At 36.0% G+C, this 22307-nt stretch overlaps 1 protein-coding gene across 1 annotated transcript; it reads left to right on the top strand.

Annotated features, from left to right (window-relative positions):
- The first annotated feature begins 1171 nt into the window (after positions 1 to 1171).
- Positions 1172 to 22307, top strand: LOC125238246. The gene is made up of 3 exons (XM_048145521.1): positions 1172 to 1490; positions 16993 to 17108; positions 21962 to 22307. The coding sequence occupies exons 1-3, from the start codon at positions 1208 to 1210 to the stop codon at positions 22130 to 22132; spliced, it is 570 nt and encodes a 189-aa protein (XP_048001478.1). The 5' UTR covers positions 1172 to 1207; the 3' UTR covers positions 22133 to 22307.

The following is a 22307-nucleotide window of genomic DNA, read 5'->3' on the forward strand; positions in this document are numbered from 1 at the left end:
ATTTATATTATCAAAATCAATTGTAAAATAAAAAAAAACTTTGGTTTTAACATTTGGCGGGAATGCATTGCTGAATTTTTCGGATTTTGTTTTCAACATGTCTCAGCTAGTGGTCAGAACACCGCCGTTCTTATGCAATTGAAGCGTTTTTTAAAGCTAATGATTCGTTAGATATTGCACGCCGACAATTTTGTTTAAATTTCAATATTCGTCGTGTACGTGACGAGGGCCATTTTCACATGAGTGGTCATGTCGAACAAGCAAAAATGTCTCTACTGAGCCCCGCGATCATTTAATAACAACCTACGATTGATAAATATATATCGCTATGATATCGATATGATTTAAAAAATTATCTATCGCTAATGAAATCAGCAACATTTCGCAGGATATACTGCGGCGAGTGATACAAAACACGAGCCTCCGTTTCGAGGACTGTCTACATGTAGAACGACGACAGACGATATTATTTTTAAATAAGTAAATTCGTATTTGTTATCTAGGTTTGCAGATATTAATAAAGGTTCTAGCTTAAGACCTTTTTTATTTCAAGTTAAAAATAGAAATCTGCCACCGGACACCCTGTATATTGTTTAATGGCCAAGAATTCACATTCAATTATATTTTTTTATCGCAGACGATGCAAAATTTATCTAAATGTTTTGGTTCTCTAAAAAGCTATTATAATATCTAACAATAGTTGTTAAGTAATCCAGATGAAATAAAATGAGACGTTCTTCATGAGGACGAAATGTGTATCTTCGAATTAGCGTTCGAATTAACGTTATGCCTTACGCCGTGTCTTGCGTCGCCGTCGCGTCTCATACTTCCATATCGATAAGGTTTGATTTCGTATGCGTCGCATTGCCGTCGCGCGATCATCGCGCGACCGTCGCCCACGCAAGCCACGGCGTAAGCGATTACCTATTTGGTACCTTTTTCTTAAGAACGGCACAAATAATGACAATCCGCGTTGACTCGTTATAACACAACTAGTTTGATGTTCATCTCTCAACCAATTAATATCATTACCAGCACAGTCAATCAGACTGTAACCAACAAATTGCAGAATGCCCCTATTCTTTTTACACTCACCCAGCCCACGGCGGATCGAGTGCTCGACTTTTTCTATTTTTTGAAAGCTCTTTACTATAAAACTGTATCATTCTCCCTTTCTAACCTATTGCTCGGATAGTCACCGGTGAAAATGTATCGACTGTTAGTATTACTGGCCCTTGGGTCGACCTATGGAGCTTTGTTAGATGGTGACATAGATATAGCTGACGGTGTGAAGTTAGTTAGTATACCAGTGTCTAACAGTTTGGAGGATGAGGGACGAGGGTTTGGTGATTCGCCGTTGTTTCGGATCGCGAAGTTCCTGTCAGGGCATGAGTTGAGAGTGAAGTTGCCGAATTTGGTTGAAAAGGAGAAGATCAGCAAGATTGTCGAAGAGTCGCTGAGGACTGTTGATGAAACTTACAATAGTGCAGGTAAGTGTAATGTGTAGCATATTATTTATGTTAGTGATAATAAATTTACGTTATATGAAAATAATGAATACGTAGACATATAAACGAACTTCCTAACGATATTCCTCATTCGGCAAACACGAAAAAAGTTAAACATTTATGAGTGAAACTAAAACGAATAGACTGTTTATAAATAACACTTTAAATTATCGCGTTTTGTACATAAATAACTGTTGAATTAATGTCGAAAAAACCGGCCAAGAGCGTGTCGGGCCACGCTCAGTGTAGGGTTCCGTAGTTTTTCGTATATTTCTCAAAAACTACTGAACCTATCAAGTTCAAAACAATTTTCCTAGAAAGTCTTTATAAAGTTCTACTTTTGTGTTTTTTTTTTTTATATACAACGTCGGTGGCAAACAAGTATACGGTCCGCCTGATGTAAAGCGGTCACCGTAACCTATGGACGCCTGCAACTCAAACAGTGTCACATGCGCGTTGCCACCCCATTAGAAACTTGTACACTCCCTTTTGCTGTGTTAAGTACAATGTGTGTTGTGTTAAGTACACAGCAAAAAGGAGTGTACAAGTTCCAAGGAGGGTTCGGGTTGCCGACGACTCAAAGGACAATAGACGGAACAAGTTAGTTCCGTAAGTCCTCCCGTCATCAGCACACCGCACCCTCGTTGAGCTCTGGCAGCCTTACTCACCGGCAGGAACACAACACTATGAGTAGGGTCTAGTGCTATTTGGCTGCGGTCTTCTGTAAGGCGGAGGTACTTCCCCAGTTGGGCTCTGCTCTAGATTCGAGCGAGACGATATCCGCTGTGCTGTGCCCTACCACACAAAGCGGAATATCATTCGCTATGCCCTACCTCCTACTAAATTTCATATTTTTTAAACATATGGTTCAAAAGTTAGAGGGGGGGGGGACGCACTTTTTTTACCTTTAGGAGCGATTATTTCCGAAAATATTAATATTATCAAAAATCGATCTGAGTAAACCCTTATTCATTTTTAAATACCTATCCAACAATATATCACATGTTGGGGTTGGAATGAAAAAAAAAATATCAGCCCCCACTTTACAAGTAGGGTACCCTAATAAAACATTTTTTTCATTTTTTATTTTTGCACTTTGTTGGCGTGATTGATATACATATTGGTACCAAATTTCAGCATTCTAGTGCTAACGGTTACTGAGATTATCCGCGGACGGACGGACGGACGGACGGACGGACGGACGGACGGACGGACGGACGGACGGACGGACAGACAGACAGACAGACATGGCGAAACTATAAGGGTTCCTAGTTGTTTTAACTATAAAACTCCCGTGAGACTCATACATATTTAAAAATATTTTAAGCGGGTTACTCACGTATTAAGTCGATATAGCGTTCGACATGTTTCGGCTCAATTTCGAGAGCCGAGAGATTCCGAGAAAAAAAAAAAATATTTTTAAATAGGTTCCTAGTTGACTACAGAACCCTAAAAAAGATGAAATTAATACAATTTAAATATATGTTATTGAACCATAGAATACCGTTCGCTAGTTTGCAGGTGGTACAGCGACATCTAACGAAAAATGTGGACATCAAAAAATACTTACACATTTTACGAAAACAAGTCATTGCCCAGTTTGCGGGGGTAACAGTGACATCTAGCGAACGACAGCGAACAACTCTATCATTGAGTTTCCTAAACATATCCTAAATCCTAAGTACATTGGGTTTCTCAACAATAAATAAATAAATAAAATTTACTTTTTCTTTTGACTGAAAACACCGTGTTGATAACCTCTCTCTCCCTCCCTTTCTTCCCTTGGCTTCTGGCTGGCTTCCTAAACTTTGACGAGCCATAACATAATATTAAAAATGTAGGGGCTAAGTTTTGATTCCCATAGAAAAATTGAATTACGCGCCATTTCCAGTGCCAAGTTTCGATTGATCGTCATAGTTGACAGACGTCAAAAATACAACGTTACCTCTTTAGTTTTCTAACAGATGGCGTTAGTTATACAAAATAGTAAACGATGTTTTCTTACTCCTTAGAGTCCTAACAGATGGCGTTAGTAGTACAATATTGAACACAAAACTGAGATTTGATTTTTTTTTAAATGACAATAAAATAATATTTTTTACAGATATGAAATCTAGATATGAATATAAATTACTATGTTTAAGCACAACTTCATAGGCGTGATAGTTTTTTCAAAAAAATGTACCACAAGGTTCGGAACTTTGTCGACTATAGGAGGGCTTCGCTACCGCTCGCCCTGATAAGTAGGATACTGAAATCTTCTTTCTTCGTTGAGCCATCACAGCTAACTTTAACTTACAAACGGTCTTAAGCACCTACACTTCTGAAGGCGCTTAAGTCATTTTTGCTAATAAAAAAAAACCACAACGTTCTATGAACATTGGTCAAGTGCGAGTCGGTTTTCGACTTTTCCATACAAAGAACTCATGAGCGCCTGAACGACTATGATGGCAAAGTTAACGTTTCGAACTTTCAAGACTTTACGTATATATCTCGGAAACGATAAGAGATAGAGCAAAATGGACTTCAGATTTGGGCTTTCGGTGGCACAAATTCTATGTTTTCGTCAACAGACACCTTTTTTTGGACCGATTTGAATAAAATTTTGCTCAGTCAATTTATAAACGGTCTTAAGCGCCTCCTTTTTAGTAGGAACTTAAGTCATTTTGTACAAATGAAAAAAAAATTGAACAAGTTCTAAAAAGAAAAAGACAGAAATGAATTTCTTTATACCTGTCCAACTCGATTACACAATTTTAAGACGTTTAGTAACTACTTGCAGCGGCAGTGAGTGAAATTCGTAATCTGAGTTTTTTTCTCTTAAGTCCGACTTACGCTTGACTGTAGATTTCTAATAGGTTTTCCTGTAATCTACATGGAGAGGGCTATCTCGTGTATTTTTTTGAAAATTTTACGCTAAGTAGTTTCGGAGATAAGGGGGGGGGAATGGTCATTTTTTGCTTATTTTCTTAAATTACTTCTAAATTACCAAAACAAAAAATATAAAAAAAATATATTTCAGATGCTGATAAAATGCTCTTTCATTTGATATGTAACACAATATAGTTTTAATAACTTTGATTTTTAATTTTCAATTTTACCCCCCAAAAGTGACCCCTGTGATTAAATTTCATTAAATTAAATTACATGTCCGTCTTTGGGCCACAGGTTTACATACGTGTGCCAAATTTCAAGTAAATCGGTCCAGTAGTTTCGGAGAAATCGGCTGTGACAGAGGGACAGACAGACACGCGAGTGATCCTATAAGGGTTCCGTTTTTCCTCTTTGAGGTACGGAACCCTAAAAAAGGTGAAATATTCATAGTTTGATTGCTTTCGAACGACTTTTAATACTTATGCAGCATTATACGTATTTTTTTTTGTGAATGGAACGAAATACTTCAAAATACATGACAACATGATTGGAATAAAGAGTATGATACCTATTCAACTTCATGACAGCTAATAAAGTTCACATAACATTCTTTTTTTTTAATATCATGCAGTGTGTCAGTTAAGTGAAAGTAACCACATTATTTTTATTATTTGTTAAAATTTGCTGACTGCCTTCCTAATGATGAAAAGTCTAAGAACAAATCAAATTATTTTCATATTTCCTAACAAGTCCATTCACACTCTTAAATATTAGTGTAATAAAATAGTCGTCCAATAAGGTCTAGTTTACCCTTCGGGTTGGAAGGTCAGATGGCAGTCGCTTTCGTAAAAACTAGTGCCTACGTCAAATCTTGGGATTAGTTGTCAAAGCGGACCCCAGGCTCCCATGAGCCGTGGCAAATGCCGGGATAACGCAAGGAGGAGGAAAATAGTCGTCTAAAACTTATTTTATAGTATGTAAATACAAGAATACGTATATAATTTGAAAACGGATGCATTAAAACCACGAACAAGTACAATAAAAGTTTTATACTCTAAAATATTCTATATTCCTTTTATTCCTTTTTTGTGTTTCAGACCAACTAAAAACATCTCAACACTCCTAAATTTGTCAGAAACAAACTTTATACAATTATTTTATTACTTGGCTAAAACGAACTTTCCTCATACAAATTAAATGAAAGATTCAAACAATTTATTTTTAATGAGCACCTCAACAAATACTTGGAAACTTGAGTTCAGTGGTTTTCAAGTTCACCTCAGCCGACGAAGCCGATTGGCAATCGTCGACGCCAAACGCCGACATAAATGCAGTCTACTATATCGCGCCAATACGCAAGAGCGATAGAGATAGATAGCTACGAAACAGATATTATCGTGTATTTGTGCATTTGGCTAAGTACCTCAGAGCAGATGAAGAATTCAAGTTGTTGCGAACTCGCTGAATAGGTAGCCAAGTAATTTAAAGTTTTGGTGGTATAAGTTGCCTGCGATTTGGAAAAAACTTGATAATTTATTGTGCATAATAGCCATTTTTTTTTTTTTGAGCCATTATGACTTCTATTGGACACAGGTTACCCTAAACTGAAAAAATTTAAAAAAATAATAAAAAATCCCGACATACTGGACTGATTATCATCATCATCAAACATTTTCTAAGAACACTCGCGACTAACCGACTACCACATGATCGTGGTAAGCGGAGGGATGGAATTCATGTTACGGAGAAAAGTATTTTGATCATAAATAGACACTAGTCAGGATGGCGTGAGAGATGTCTGAATAGTCACAAAATTTGAATAAAATAACTGTACAAAAATTGTTAGTACCTGTGACGAAGAAAACTGTACCTCAAGCAATTAAACATTAAAATAGCTAGTGAAATAGACACGCCGTTCTGACGTCGGCTTGGCGCGCATAGCCGTGTATCGCCCCAACGCTTTGGAACTATGTTCTGGAACATTATATTAATAAACTGTAGATACCTAATCTGTATTTACTTCATTAAACTGCCAATAATAATGTCGAAAGAAGGCGGAAAAGAAAATCGTAGAAAAGGGATTAATGCTATGGATTGCACAAAAAATTGTTTTGTGAAGTAGATCCCTAAAGTTCTTTTTATCAACGTAACTAAGTTTTGAATCCGTTCAAAATATGACTTGGAATATAAAAAGGGAGTTAGTGCCTTTTCTGTCCAACTTTTCAAAAGTATAAAGCAGAAAAATTTTAAATAAGTAGAAAACTTTCTCACCATCATCCTCAAATATTTCGAGTATTTCCAGAGATTATGGATTTAGTAGATATGTCCACCCCATACAAAAAAATGCGACCGCCTAAAAGCACGGCAAATGTAGATGGCGTTACTACAAATTTCTTGTTGCCTTGAGATCACTGTTAGATGGCGTTAAGTGTCACTTTTGAGACATAAATCTTTAAAAGAATATAATGAATTTTAGGACTCGTAACGTCATGCATGTACTAGATTGAAAGTTAGTTAATATTTCGCCACCCTTACTATCGCTTAAATAGCTCAGTTATAGTAGCGTAAGACGATGGACGCGGCCCTGTCGTCGTGGGTTCGATCCTCGGCAGTGAAAATCTTTTTTTTCTTTTTTTTTAAATCCCCTTTCCCTTTTCAACCATCTCTTTTTAAATAGTGATTTTTTTAAATATTAGATTCACAACCCATTTCATTGAAATTTTGTTAGACACATGTAATGCAATAAGTTTAAAAATTGTCTTTCAGTATTAGTATTGATGGAAGGTAACCTAAGGTTCAACATCGTACCCATCGTACCTACTAACAGCAATACTCTGTCTTAGCTAACCATAGACGTTATGCTCTTGTAATAAGGATTACAAATGTACAGTGACAGTTGTCCAGTTGCATGTACCACATTGAAAGTTATTCTAGATATATTAATATCGACAATTGCAAACCGTCAACAGATGTTGCTTTATAATATAATTAATAAATAAAGATTTTTTTTGAGTGTAGGTGAATATTGTCGATTTTGGTTTCGCTCAAGAACCTTTGCGTATACGTTACAGACTAAGGTGTAAATTATTTACGCATTTTGTAATCAAAAACGATACAATATACGCCTTAAACAAAACGCGGAATATAAATACATAACAAAAATTGCCTTGTGTTGCTTAATTCCGTGATTCAATATATGTATTTACAAAAGCTTTGCCGCCATCCACGTCTTACTCAGCTTTGACATAAGACTGAAAATCACGTAAACATTAGTCTTTGGAGTCAAAATCTTTTTACTATTTTTACAATGAATGAATGACAAGTCTAGCTAGGAGGTTTTCCACGAACACCAGAGTTTGCGCTATGTGGCTATATATGTCATTCTATATGCCTGGATAGGAGTAAAAGAGAAAGATGTCCGCAATGTGTTAACCCAGGTGACAGCAATAAGCCCTCAGTACTAGTACTGTCACTGGCTGTCATGGCTAACATACTGCGTTTCGATACTGGTAAAATATCGAAGTATCATTCATTATGTTCTTTTTGTATCTAGGTTATTAATTATATACGAATATCAAAATATCAAAATGATGATAATTGATGAATATCAAGATGATTTTTAGTTTAAAGCAAGAAGATAAAAATATTTTCAGAAATATGTACCTACTCTTTTTATATAACAAAACGCATCCATCAGTCAAGCGCCGTATAGCCATCATCTTCTATTTCTGAATTGATTTTTAATAATAATTTACTAAGGTCTAAATCAGTTTACAACCAAACTAGAGTTATGCGACGTTGCAGTCAGCAGTCTGGCAACGTTGCATTTTTAAGTAACAAAACATTTAATATTCATTCAATTTGTCGTGAAAAGTCTTCATGACTACTCATATTATACCTATAAGTTACCTAATTTCGTCACGCTGATTAAGTAGAAGTTTGGTGTGGTGGTCAAAGATACTGCTTTTTAGTTGCGATAACTTGAGCAACAGAGGTTCGAATCTTGCCGGAGACCTTGCTTTTTTGTGAATCTTTTTGTATTTTTTTAATACTTTGTGTTTGATTTATTTTTATTCATTATATTTGATGGGAAAATAAGTACTAATATTTCATATCTCAGGTTTGACATGTTTTTACACCCCGAACTACCAATATTCAATGTTTTATCAATCTGGGCCAACACTTAGTATGGTAATGAAGAAACTTTTCAAAGAATTTGGTGAATAAAATTGGCCTATTAATATAATTATTGTTTTATTCCCCAATAATATACAATATCTATCATTTTGACAACTTTTGTCTCATTCTGATTATAGTGCCGTCTGACTCTGTCGTGCTGATATTATGTAGTTGTTTGTGGTAAAACATTTTTATACTACTAAAAATGAAATAATCAGAAAGTAATACTTCCGTCTTAGTGCGTTTTCACATTATCCGATCCGATATCAGATGTAGGACCGGTATCGATATCCCATATATTTAAGCCGCCATCTTTGATTTTTGCCTTTAAAATTCTTCCTTCATCCGATATCGCGGATAGGACAATGTGAAAACGCACTTAGAGTTGTAATATTTTACCTAGCATAATTATTTTGGTTTTACTGGAATGTACGTTCAAGATAATTCAGAATTAAAATATAAATAAATAAATATAAATATTATAGGACATTCTTACACAGATTGACTGAGGCCCATGGTAAGCTCAAGAATTATCGTTAAAACTTATGCAAAAAAAAATAAAAAACCATAAAATAAATTTAAAACACAAAAAAGCTGTTATCTTCACTTGTGTCTCTCCGCCGGGATTCGAACCCGTGATCTCTGGCTTGCAAAGCAAACCAACTTCAACCGAGACCATAACGTGTCTTGACAATTGGCCCGAAATTCGCCATCATCTAGCTTTCACTAATGTGTCAGGCGTTTCGATGTTCCTGCTGAAAAGTAAATACCAAGAATTTTATATATATCTCTGGATAGTGCGTGCCGACCAATGAGTTGAAGCCAGGTTCATTCACCTTTACTCCTATGTTCTATCTCATTCCAACACTGTGATGTATTGCCAGATAAGTTAATAAAAAAAACGTATAAAACATTCTTCAATCAAATTGACTTACTTTTCTTTGTATTATACAAAAAAAAACTCAATCAAAAACCTTATTTCTCCGGTATTTACCTCCTGCGTACTATGGGAACACTAATAATAAAAAAATATGCCCGATATGTCAGAATTGTCAAAATTCATTCACCGATTCAGAGATTTATTTTGCAAAATAAACGTTTTTCGACGATTTACTTAAGTTCTGAGCTATATATTGCATAGTGAACCATTGTGGAAGTAAATGGAAACCGAAATCCGACGTAAAATTTCACAAGTAAGTACTTATTTTACCAAAATGTTCATAAACCTCACTGGCAATAAATTTTCTTCTATTTTGCTTGTAATCTTGGTTACTTCTTATCATTATATTGTTTTCATTGTCTCAAATTATATCAAAATTCCCACGAATAGGTTTAGAACGATAAATATGACCTTTAAAGAAAAATAATGCTATGTGTGGTTTTACGACTAGGGTGACCAATCTTTTTTCTTGCATAGTATTTACTCTTATTGAATGGAGCTAAATCTATCAACTTGGTACGGTTTCTATGTTCATAGTTCATATCACAGTATAATAATACCAACTTTATATAATTTATGTCTTTACAATTAACATGAATAATATTAAACTTTTCAGTGTTCCAAAAGATGAAGGAAGGAGGCAGCATTGGCTGTTGGCTGTCGATTGTACCGATAAAAGGAAATGTTTCAGAGCGTTCGACAATTTGCAGATTTGCACTTTAAGCCTGAAGATTATGACACAGAAAGAAATTTAGAAATTTTACCTGTCCTAACTACTGGGATTTCCCCACATTGTTAATTACCACACCGGGGGTTGATAGCTACTGGGATTAGTTTTCCCAGTAGTTACTACCAAAATATTATTGTGATGGTTTAAAGTGACCAAAACACTAAAATATATATTCCATTGCATGCTTTAATAAACACAGGTGTCAGTTAGTAAAAGACAAATACTTATGTAACTCCGTATAGACAGATAAAGTCTAAGAAAAAAACGTACCTCAAAACCATACAGAAAAAGGTACGGTGAGCTAGATGGCGATACACCTTTGGGGTAGGTACGCTCAGATAGATGGCGCTAATATTAATATTTGACATTTTAACACATATCAATATCATATCAAGCTGAGAATATTGTCAAAACGGAGGTTCAAAGGTTTTAAGCCTGTGTCGAGAGATGTAATACGTCAAATTCCGCGGGATATCCCTAATGTATGCTTAATCATGGACACCCTAAAGAAAGAGATGCAAGACCGGCGTGACGTAATTCAAGGTCAAATTTTCTGGCTTCAAAGTAATGTTCGGCGTGCAACATCCAGTATGTATATAAGATTCTTGGTAAATACTTAAGTTAGTAAGTTGCACCTGTCAAATGATTGAAGAGAAAAACGTGAGACGGATGTATGGGATGACAAGTCTGTACTGTATTGGCAAGGTGCAGGGTGCAAAGCGGGTGGAGGGGGTAACTAAAAGGATGACAGCGCTCACTATGGCCAAAATTGACATTCCTGTCACTGACTTACGCTGTCAAATCCATATTTCAGTAAACATTTTCGAGATAAATTTAATATGGGCCTAGTAAAATTTGTTATGGTGAATTCTAATAACACCAAGAAAAATAGCGACTAAATTCTAGCTATTTCCAAGACTGTGGTGGAAACGAAACCACCGTTTAAGTGGATAATTGCCGTAAGAAGAAAAGTGTCATCTAACCTTTGAAGTTTTATTTAAAGTGCATAATCATTTGATACAAGTATTGAATTGAATTTACGGTGAATTTGTAATGCAAATTTTATTGGAGGTAGAAAAGCCGATGTGGAAGCCAATCCCAGTTACGAGTATGTTCCAAAATCATTTGAGTTGTTTCCTCATGGCTCCTGTGTACAAATCGAAACGGATTGACAAAAATGCGTAAATATCGAAGTTTCAATGGGATGAAGGAGCACGAAAACAAGAAAAGCAGAAGCAGGCCATCCACCAAAGGCTTATCACATTTTAAATAAATTTCCTGAGAACTTATTTCGTCGCATTGATGATTACATATTTGTTGTGATATTATGGTAAACCTCTAATATTTTCAAGTAAATGAAACAAGTTTTTGTAATGTATATTATAATTAAAAGTTATTATAGCTAGTTTCTTTTTATTTTACTATAAACCCTGTACCCTGTCCCTGAATGATATAATACCTACAGTTAGCCTATGAAAATGACATATCAACAATTTCAAAAACCAATGATTTATTTATACTTTATTGCACATAAGTTCAAATGGTGGAATAATGTCTTCAATCTCTAGAAAATTCCCAGCTAGAACCAATTTCTTGCCTTTATTCATTGACCGATATCGCATATGTTTAAGTCGCCATCTTTGATTTTCGCCTTTAAAATCCTTCCTACATCCGATATCGCGGATCGGGTATAATGTGAAAACGCACTTAAGGTTGTAATATTTTGCCTATTCTGGAATGTACGTTCAAAATAATTAAGAATTATTATGAAAATTTACGCAAAAAAATTCTAAACAAATAAAAAACCATAAAATAAAAATAAAACCCAAAAAACTGGATATCTTTACGTGTGTCTCCACCGAGGCTTGAACCAGTGACCTCTGGATTGAAAAGCGAACGAACTTCTGATGAGACCATAACGTGCCATGACAATTTGCCCGAAATTCGGTATCATCTAGCTTTCGCTACGTGTCAGGCATTTTGATATTCCTGCATAAAAATAAATAGTTAGTCAGTTCCACCTGTCAAATGATTGAAGAGAAAAACGTGAGACGGATGTATCAGATGACAAGGCTTGCAAATTTATTAAATATAGATATGTGCCAAATGGGACTATGAGCGACATCTATCAATTTCCGCTGCAAACAATAGTTTCGTTTTGACAGTCGCATTTTGTGGTACGGGGTGGCATAGTCTGTATATATGTAGTTTGTGGTATTTCACAAGATGTTCTTTAAGTTGAACAAACTTTTTCATCATAAAGCAAGATGTTTTATTCATATTTATATACGATGTTTCAATGAACGTAATACAAAACATGTTTTTCAGACGCGTCTTCCTATTGCTAAAACTATGACATACATAATTAGTAGGAGGTAGGGCATAGCGAATGATATTCCGCTTTGTGTGGTAGGGCACAGCACAGCGGATATCGTCTCGCTCGAATCTAGAGCAGAGCCCAACTGGGGAAGTACCTCCGCCTTACAGAAGACCGCAGCCAAATAGCACTAGACCCTACTCATAGTGTTGTGTTCCTGCCGGTGAGTAAGGCTGCCAGAGCTCAACGAGGGTGCGGTGTGCTGATGACGGGAGGACTTACGGAACTAACTTGTTCCGTCTATTGTCCTTTGAGTCGTCGGCAACCCGAACCCTCCTTGGAACTTGTACACTCCTTTTTGCTGTGTACTTAACACAGCAAAAGGGAGTGTACAAGTTTCTAATGGGGTGGCAACGCGCATGTGACACTGTTTGAGTTGCAGGCGTCCATAGGTTACGGTGACCGCTTTACATCAGGCGGACCGTATACTTGTTTGCCACCGACGTAGTATAAAAAAAAAAAAAAAAAAAAAAAAAAAAAAAAAAAAAAAAAAAAAAAATACGACATACGAATAATGGCAAGGGTTCCACAGGATACACCGAGTAAACAGTACTTTTTAGATTTTAAAATTTTAACTACTCCCAGCCTGTACATATTGATTTTACTCACGGACTTAGTTAAACACTTGCATTTAATTGAAACTTCAGATCAGAGGGACAGGCGTTTAGCTTCGAGGCGTAAAGACTTGCCCCATACAGTGAGCACCAGACTCAAAGTAGTGAAGCATGCGGCAGGTTACCAGGCTATTGTTCTTTTTAACAGATTACCTATCGAGTTGAAGTCTCTCACTAGTTGCCATATTTTCAAAAACAAACTGAAATCTTTCTTGTTAGAAAAGTGTTTTTATTCGGTGGATGAGCTTTAAGTAGAATAAATTGGACATGTCAAATTCTATAATTTACTATTTATAAATATTTATTGGGACATAATTTAATCTCATTATAATCAAATTTTATATCTTTATCGTAAATTGTACATTCTATGTTTTCCTTAGGTTTGTTTTAATGTATAATTATTGTAAATTGATTCCATGTTAGTGTTAAGTAATTTAGCTATAAGTCATTTCAAATACAATGTTATATTGTTTCTTGAATAAATAAATATCAAATATGTTAGGTCGCGTGTCGTTAAACTAGTTAATAATCATTAATATCATTGTTTTCCCAAATCCTGTTATTTTATTTAAAGTCACATACAGGTCCAACCCGATTAATTAACATTATTTTTACCTTTTTTCCCAACGGTCGTGTCTTCCGCGACCACGATCAGTGCAACCTGGCCAAAACGTTGGGAAAAAAGTAAAAATAATGTTAATTTATCGCGTTCGACCTGTATGTGACTTTAAATATGTGTAAAAGCGCGAGAACTTAAAGTCCTGTTATTTTGGTCACAACATGGTTACCCTACCTAGGTTGTTAAGAGAATTTTCTCTTCGAACCTTGTTTTGTAGTATAAACTCACCTTCTTGTTTATCTAGACTGACATTTTATGAATAAAATTCATTCTGACATGTCACCTGTCACCTTGATAACTGATAAGACACCTACAACTGAGGTCACAGTCATGACGTCACAATGAGTGACCACACTTCAAGAATTGGATTTATTAATTTGTTAGATAATTTGCAAAATTTAATAACGTAGTATTTTAAGACCTGGGGGCCGATTTTTGAGTCTCACTGTCACCGTAAATAAAACACCGGTTGAAAACGGTGAATTGCCTATTATTTTCAGTGACAATTTTCTGAATTCGAACGCCGTGAAACTCAAAAATCGGCCCCCTGATGGATACGTATCCATCAGGGGGCCATCAAGGGGCGATCAAGAATATAATGCTGGATACGCATCCAGCATTATATTCTTCGTCGTTAATGGAGCCAGAATCACTTATTTTGTATTACGTTCATTGAAACAGCCTGTATACAGCGTCTCTATATTTATAATTATTACGTCAAAATGAATTACTGCAACAATGTATCACTAATTCACCTTGTACATAATTCATCTCATGTTATCCACACTGTCATTATATCTTCTAATAGTTTTTTTGCCGACACGTTGCTATAATTAAGTAATTCACTTCTAAAGTCAATACTCTTCGTCTGTTCTCATAATCCTATATTTCTGCGAAATGATTTAAAAACATGGCGGTGATGATTTCCAATATCGATCGGTATCGAAAAAATCGCGTGTACAATGTAAAGAAGAAATCAATACTGGGTACGCAGCCGAATGGCACAAACGCTCACGAAACGAAATGCTCGTAGATAACTATCTCTATCGCTCTTGCGTATTGGCGCGACAGAGCCAGACTACCTTTCGCGGCATTTCGTTTTCGTTTCGCGTCGCTGAAATGCCATTCTGTTGTAACTGTAGTAAGTGCCGATCTAGTTCAATTTTCAACTCTTAAGTCTGTCGTTACAGTTTGGTTTTGATAGTTATCTTTTAAACTCATAACAGTTAAATTCAATGGAATTAATTGCAATTCGCTTAGTGATAATAATACGGTAAAGAATATTGCGTGACATGTGACATGTATTGTCTGTATCTACTTCTGATGCATAAGAAATGACGGTTTAGGATCATTTCGTCCACAACTCTATTTTGTCACCTTCTTAAATTGACCCCGTGTGGTGACGGGTTAAAATTTTTCCACCCCATTTTCATCAGTGGACACAGTGTGGGCGATGGACTATTAGCAACCTGTCACTGCAATAATTATCATTTTCTTTCAATTCCGTGCGGGAATATAGGCGTGAGTCGATGTATATATAAAGAATAAAACAAACAGTTCCCAAATTTTTTACTTTACTAACTAATCTACCTACCATTTTGACCACAGACCCGTAAAGAGACCTCTTATATACTCGTAGGATATTTAATATTGTGTTTTCATGTACATAATGACGTTCTCTCTCTCTCACACACACATTTCGGAGGCCAAGATTCACTTTGGATCACTGAGCCAAAATAGTTTAGTTAAATGTGGTCTGTGGATTCGATACCCGATGGATTCGATAATTCGTGGATAACTCGTAACATAGAGAGATCTCATAAGATCTCAAGTATCGTAAGATCTCATGATCAACTTTTTGCCATTAAATTATGCGACATAGAGAGGTAACGAAATAGAATTTTAGACAAATTGGACTCAATCCGAAATGATTCTTCTTGTTAAGTTATAATATCGTACATTATGTTCTTTCAAGTGAGCGTGTGATATTTTTATATGGCAATTAGTAAGGAATTACACACGAAGTGGTTGTTAAACAGTAATAATAATATCTTACTTGAGCAATTATGACGTTATCTTACTTTGAAACAAACTGTCACTGTCACTTTGCGAAGACTATTATTTTGTGACTTTGTAAACCAAACTTTTTTGCGTCATCCCGGCATTTTTCACGGATCATGGGAGTCTGATCTGATCAGAACCCGTAGCCGAATGCCATTTCTACGACGCGAAACAAAAACGAAACGCCTTGAAAGGTAGTCTGGCTCTGTTGCGCCAATACGCAAGAGCGATAGAGATAGATATCTACGAGCGTTTCGTTTTAGGAGCGTTTTGTGAGCGTTTGTGCATTCGGCTACGCTACGCACGTTGAGGTCCTCTCAGAGGTAACCCAGAAAGAAGACTGAACAACATGTAAATTGTAAAGACGAATGGGACAGACAAAATGATATCGTAAGTTCTCGAAACACTCATTGGTAAGAGCTGGGATTTAAACCGGCTCCCTTTGAAATAGTTATTTGTAATAGTGTATATTCATATTGTTTAATTACTCAAAGCTCTAACTATTAAAACTAATAAACAGAAACTATTTTAGAGCGCCCATTTCTAGGTAAGTAACTCCGGATACATTTTCGGTACCGCAAGGGATGCTCAAAATTTTCGGTAAAAAGGTTGATACCTAAATAGAAGTATATCATTGTAATTAATTTACAAGATTTAATTTGATAGCGGAGTCCGTGAAGGCAACTGGTAGGGATCTGGATTTCATGTTGCTATGCAAATCATTCAAATTCATTATTATTGGCATGTACCTAGAGATCAGATAAAGAAAAAGCATACTCGAGAAAAAGGTTTCTTTATTATTATAAATGGGCTTACTCTTGGCCACAGTCTAGCCAAAGGCAAAGACGTGGCCAACGATGGAGTGAGCTCGCCCAGAAGATGCCTGTTCACACTAGATTTGAAGGTTGCCGGGTTTTTTGACGTATGATGGCATAGGATTGATCAAAGGCGTCTATTTCAAAAATAACATAGAACACTTTGGGAAGGGTACTGCGGGTGGTATAGTGGTAAGAACGTTAGCCCCGTACACTAAGATGCGGTCACCAGCATGTTTGTGATTTTTTTTAAATAAAATATATTTTTTTTTCAGGAACCGGTAGAAGGAAAGGCGGCGGCGGTGGCGGTTCGATTGCCCTCCTTGGCATGATGATGGCCAAGACCCTCGGCGCGGTGGGGCTTGGTGGTGTGGCCCTCTTGACCATGAAGGTACGGTATTCTGTTGTAGAGGAGAGGCAGAAGATATCAGATGAGTGACGGTACAAAATTGCGTAGTTGAAAGTTGGAAGACCCTAGTTTAGACGGGAAAAATTTTAGCGGCAGGCATTTTGATTTATAAATACTTTATAATTATCAGGAATAGGCTAGTTTCCTACTAGTCAAATCAGCTTCTTTTTAAGAACTGTCAAAACGATTTACTAATATGGAATTACTATGAAATACTGAGGAGTGACGTCACGGTCAATTCATTTACTTTATATCTTTCTCTTTGACTTATTAAATAGAAATTACTTATGTTTAAACATAACTTCTATCCATATTTTTCTTTTAATTATGAGGTGCTTTATTTCGTGCACTGCATAAAATATTTTATTAACTATAGGAAACTAGCCTATTACCTAAACTTTTTTCAAGTGATGTTTGATAAAATGGAAATTCGTGGTATTTACGTTAGTTTTCTAGTGGTCAAATCATGATTGGTAAGCTACTAATTGTAGAGAAAATCGTCTCAAGCATGCCTTTTTTAATCCCCGACGCAAAAACGACGGGGTGTTATAAGTTTGACGTGTTTTCTGTCTGTCTGTTTGTCTGTCTGTCTGCCTGTGGCATCGTAACTTCCGAACGGATGAACCGATTTCGATTAAGTTTTATTTGTTTGAAAGCTGAGTTAGTCGGGAGTGTTCTTAGCCATGTTACATGAAAATCGGTCAACTATGTCGCGGTCGGGGGTTTTTTCAAAATTTTAATTTTGTGGTTAGGTTATGATAATATTATTATTATGTTCAAACGACTGGTCCCACCAATCTGGCGGCTCACGGTGTTTTAAAATTCAGTATTCATAGAAATAGAATCTTGTTCAAAATAATATGAACGTCCACGTTTTACTCGCAACTACTTCTAAAGTTCAAGTTAGTGCTTTTACTTGACTCAAAGGCTAAGTTTCAAACTCTGGATTTTTTCTGAAAAGTCCGTTTTCTGAACCGTCAACTACATTCTACGGTTTAACTCGATTTGCTTTTTGTATGTCCTGTACAGGTCGCAATTCTGATTCCTGTGAAATTTCGTGACTAGATAATATTATTAAATTATTTATTTATTTTCAAATATTACACAGCTTAACAGTAAAAATCAAAACACTGTGAAACTAAATATACGGAATACAAACACAAAAGTAAAAAAAAAGGAAACAACAAAACAGGAGATTAACTAAATCTAGGTGACGACGTAACGTCGAGGCTTCGTTAATCATCATCATCCTCCTTGCGTTATCCCGGCATTTGCCACGGCTCATGGAGCCTAGGGTCCGCTTTGACAACTAATCCCAAGATTTGATGTAGGCACTAGTTTTACGAAAGCGACTGCCATCTGACCTTGCAACCCGAAGGGAAACTAGGCCTTATTGGAATTAGTCCGGTTTCCTCACGATGTTTTCCTTCACCAAAAAGCGATTGGCAAAATATCAAATGACATTTCGCACATTTGTTTCGTAAAACTCATTGGTACGAGCCGGGGTTCGAACCCGCGACCTCCGGATCGTAAGTCGCACGCTCTTACCGCTAGGCCACCAGCGCTTCGTCGAAGCTTCGTTAATGTTTTGAAGTATAGGTTGTTTTCAAAATTTTCAAAATTGTTTAATCGCAAGAGTTTATATTGATTCCCGAGGATATGAAAGATTTCAACGTTAAATTGCGAGCGTAGCTAATGGTTTAAACACTGAAATCTTGAGCGTTGCGAATGGTTCAAGACACGATGAAGATTAAAACACTGGGTATGCAGGGGCAAAACGAGGATATACCTATTATGTTTCTGTAATTATAATCATAATATAATACTACTAAATACATAGCTAATATACTATAATCTATAAGATAAGTAACTTTATGGTTACCTAAACTAGCCTTAATAGTAAACATATACCTAGTGTAATTGTTTGTAAGCAATTATGTATCCTTGATTTTGAATAAATAAATTTTATTATTATTTATTATTATTATTATTAAACAAATTTTGCTACCGAGTGAAATTAAAAATTTGTCACCATATCATCACAAAGAAAATACTAACTCTAAAACAGCAAACTCAATTGAACCCGTCAATTAAATTAATTAAAAATGTCTGTTTCAAAATCAGCATTTAAATGTCAAATCTTCCATCTTCATCATGTCAGCTTCGGACATCAAGTTAAAAGTATGAAATTACTTTGCACTCTTGTGGATAAAATGCATTTCTCTCCGCTTTTGAAGAACTAAGAGGGTCTTTACCGGTTGGGGCGGTGAAAAGTGTTATTCACTTTTGCATTTTCTAAGTCTCAAAGGCTCACAGAGCTATTAGTAGTAATATTCGGTATTAGAAACGCCAGTTTCCATGAAAACTTGTAACCAATGTTCATTAAACCGTCAGGTATTAATTTAAAACAGTGAAATTCCAAATCCGAAAGACACGCCATTAAGCGTGCGTGTACTGGGATGCTGTTTAATTGGAAAAAGTGAATAATTGTACCCGCTCAACTCCCAAAGGTCCTATCTCTTACGCATCTCTATGAGACTTACTACTTTTTGTAGGAAAGGCACGTACTTGAGAGTAGATGGGCTTATGTTAGTCGGGGATGAATGTGAGTTAAGATCTTTTGCGTTTGAAGTGTTTAGCGACCTACCTACGCGGACGGCGTGAAGAGTGAAATGGACCGATTTCAGTGCGCGATTCGTTTGCTAGTTAGATGTGATACCTATATTAATATTTTTAATCCTACACATTTTACCTATAAAGTACTTAAATAAAACACATGGCCAACTAATCTCTAAATGGGTACCTTATATAATTATTAATTAGGTACTTACTCTGCGTTTATTAAATAAAAATTATTCTCTGGGGATCTATTCTTTAGGTATAATTTCAACTTTTGATATAATCTAAGGCATACTAACACTTATAATAATGAATGATATTTATTATGTAAATCAAATTACCGGCTATACTCGTATGACTTTTACGAACATACAAATTATATTGCATAGGTAAAGTTCGGTTCTACCTATTTCGATGAGAAATATTTGAACTAATCACGCGATTAAAAAAATTACCAGCTAATGGGGATAAGTTTATGTATACTACTCAGTAAAGAAAATTATAAATAAAAATTAAGGTCCAAGCACTGCACGTAAGATACAGAAAGTCCAAGGGTTCGAGTCAATTGAGTCTTACAGAACAAAAACGAAACGTGAGTGCGAATTTTATTCCATATTAATGACACAATTGACGATTGTTTTCCAATATCAAATTGCGATAGTTTTCTGTCAGCGTCGCATGGAGTTGCATACCTTGGTCGCCTCCTAGGGGAAGGCTTAAACATCCTGATGCTGTCTGGCATTAAGTCCGCCTTTTGTACTACAAGTTTTTTCATTCTTTGTGTACATAAAGATTAAATAAATAAATAAACATATTAACTGTTACATCCCTGTAAAGTGACTAATAACGTAATTTTAATTAACCCCCGACGCAAAAACGACGGGGTGTTATAAGTTTGACGTGTCTGTCTGTCTGTCTGACTGTTTGTCTGTCTGTCTGTCTGTCTGTGTGTCTGTCTGTGGCATCGTAGCTCCCGAACGGATGAACCGATTTAGATTTAATTTTGTTTTTGTATGAATGCTGACTTAGTCGGGAGTATTTTAACCATGTTTCATGAAAATTGGTCTTCCATGCCGCGGTCGGGGGTTTTTTCAAAATTTCAATTATGTGTATAGGTTATTAAGTTGATAAAGTGACGTGCAATGTTCATATTATTAAGACTGGTTCTTGCCATCTTCGTTTTATGACAGCTATGCCTGCAATTACCGCCAAATTATTTTTATTGCATGTTAACAGCGTGGAATACTAATGCGTTTATATTATTATATGACACCTTTTAAGGCTGTACTTATTATGATTAATTATTAGTAGGCTTAGGACTTTTTATGGCATACCGTGGTTCTAAAATCCGTGGAGTCGACATATGAAAAATTTTCGAAGTCAAAGTCAAAGTCCAACAGTATGATGTCATATTAAATATAAGTATTTATACATACTGTCACAACGTTACCTAGTAAATTTTAATCGAACGTAGTAAATAAATATTATTAACTAAAAATGTTATTTATTAGTAAATTTTATCATAATGCTATATAATAATACCAAAAAATTACTAATAAGATAAAATCAACTACGTTCGATTAAAATGAAAGTAACGATGTGACAGTGTATAAATATTTATATTTAATGTGACATCATACTGTTGGACTTTGACTTTGACTTTGAAAATTTTTCATAATATGGCGACTCCACGGATTTTAGAACCACGGTATGCCATAAAAAGTCCTAAGCCTAAAATTATTAGAATAGGGAATTCAAGTCCGTATGATTTAAATGTTATATAATTATTCACTGTACTTCTAATTTGTTCTGTGCAATAAAGTGTTTACTACTACTACTATTACTACTACTAAAAGCTACAGTAAATACAACAATACTATCTATAGCAATATCACTTATCAACATTTCAATAAATATATTAACGTAGGAACACGGCTCTATAGATATGTTCTAAGCTTGACGTGTCTGTCTGTCTGCCTGTCTGTCTGTGTGTATGTCTGTCTGTGGCATCGTAGCATTTGTGGCAGACACTGTTGCAATGGATATCGTGACGCACTCGCGGCGAACTCGCTGCGCGTTCGCTTCGCTTTCAACTCGCTCGCAAATCGCAAGTGTGATAAGCTCCATTCCCGGTTCGGCCTCCTGTTTGACTTGGTCGTTTCTTTTGTGAATTTTATTTAATTCAATTTATATACCTAAACTTTTTCCATCCCCAGGCCCTAGCGGCTTCAGCCCTCGCCCTGATGCTCTCAGCAATCATCGGAGTCAAGAAACTGACTTCTCACGACGACCATGAAGATCACCAAGTCATCTACGCTGGACACCACGGACACCATAGGAGAAAACGAGAAACTCCTCTCCCATACAGAGGATGGTTGAAGCATTGAAGAGCATACAGCGATAGAGTAGCCTACAACCAGTAGTACCAGTATGGCTATACTCCCTGCTTCACGCTGAAAGTACCACTCACCCGCTCCCAGTTATCGCCTGTCAAAGAACGCGACCAGTCGACCTGTCTTATCTCACTCATTTAAGCATAGCGTTTACCTACACGAGCTTGGA

Source organism: Leguminivora glycinivorella, chromosome 23 (assembly GCF_023078275.1).
Source record: "Leguminivora glycinivorella isolate SPB_JAAS2020 chromosome 23, LegGlyc_1.1, whole genome shotgun sequence".
NCBI lineage: Eukaryota > Metazoa > Arthropoda > Insecta > Lepidoptera > Tortricidae > Leguminivora > Leguminivora glycinivorella.

Excerpts from the sequence above, each read along its gene's own strand:
- LOC125238246 (XM_048145521.1), top strand. The coding sequence starts at position 1,208 with ATGTATCGACTGTTAGTATTACTGGCCCTTGGGTCGACCTATGGAGCT. Across the intron at positions 1,491-16,992 it reads TGAAACTTACAATAGTGCAG|GAACCGGTAGAAGGAAAGGC; the intron begins GTAAGTGTAATG and ends TTTTTTTTTCAG. Across the intron at positions 17,109-21,961 it reads TGGCCCTCTTGACCATGAAG|GCCCTAGCGGCTTCAGCCCT; the intron begins GTACGGTATTCT and ends TTCCATCCCCAG.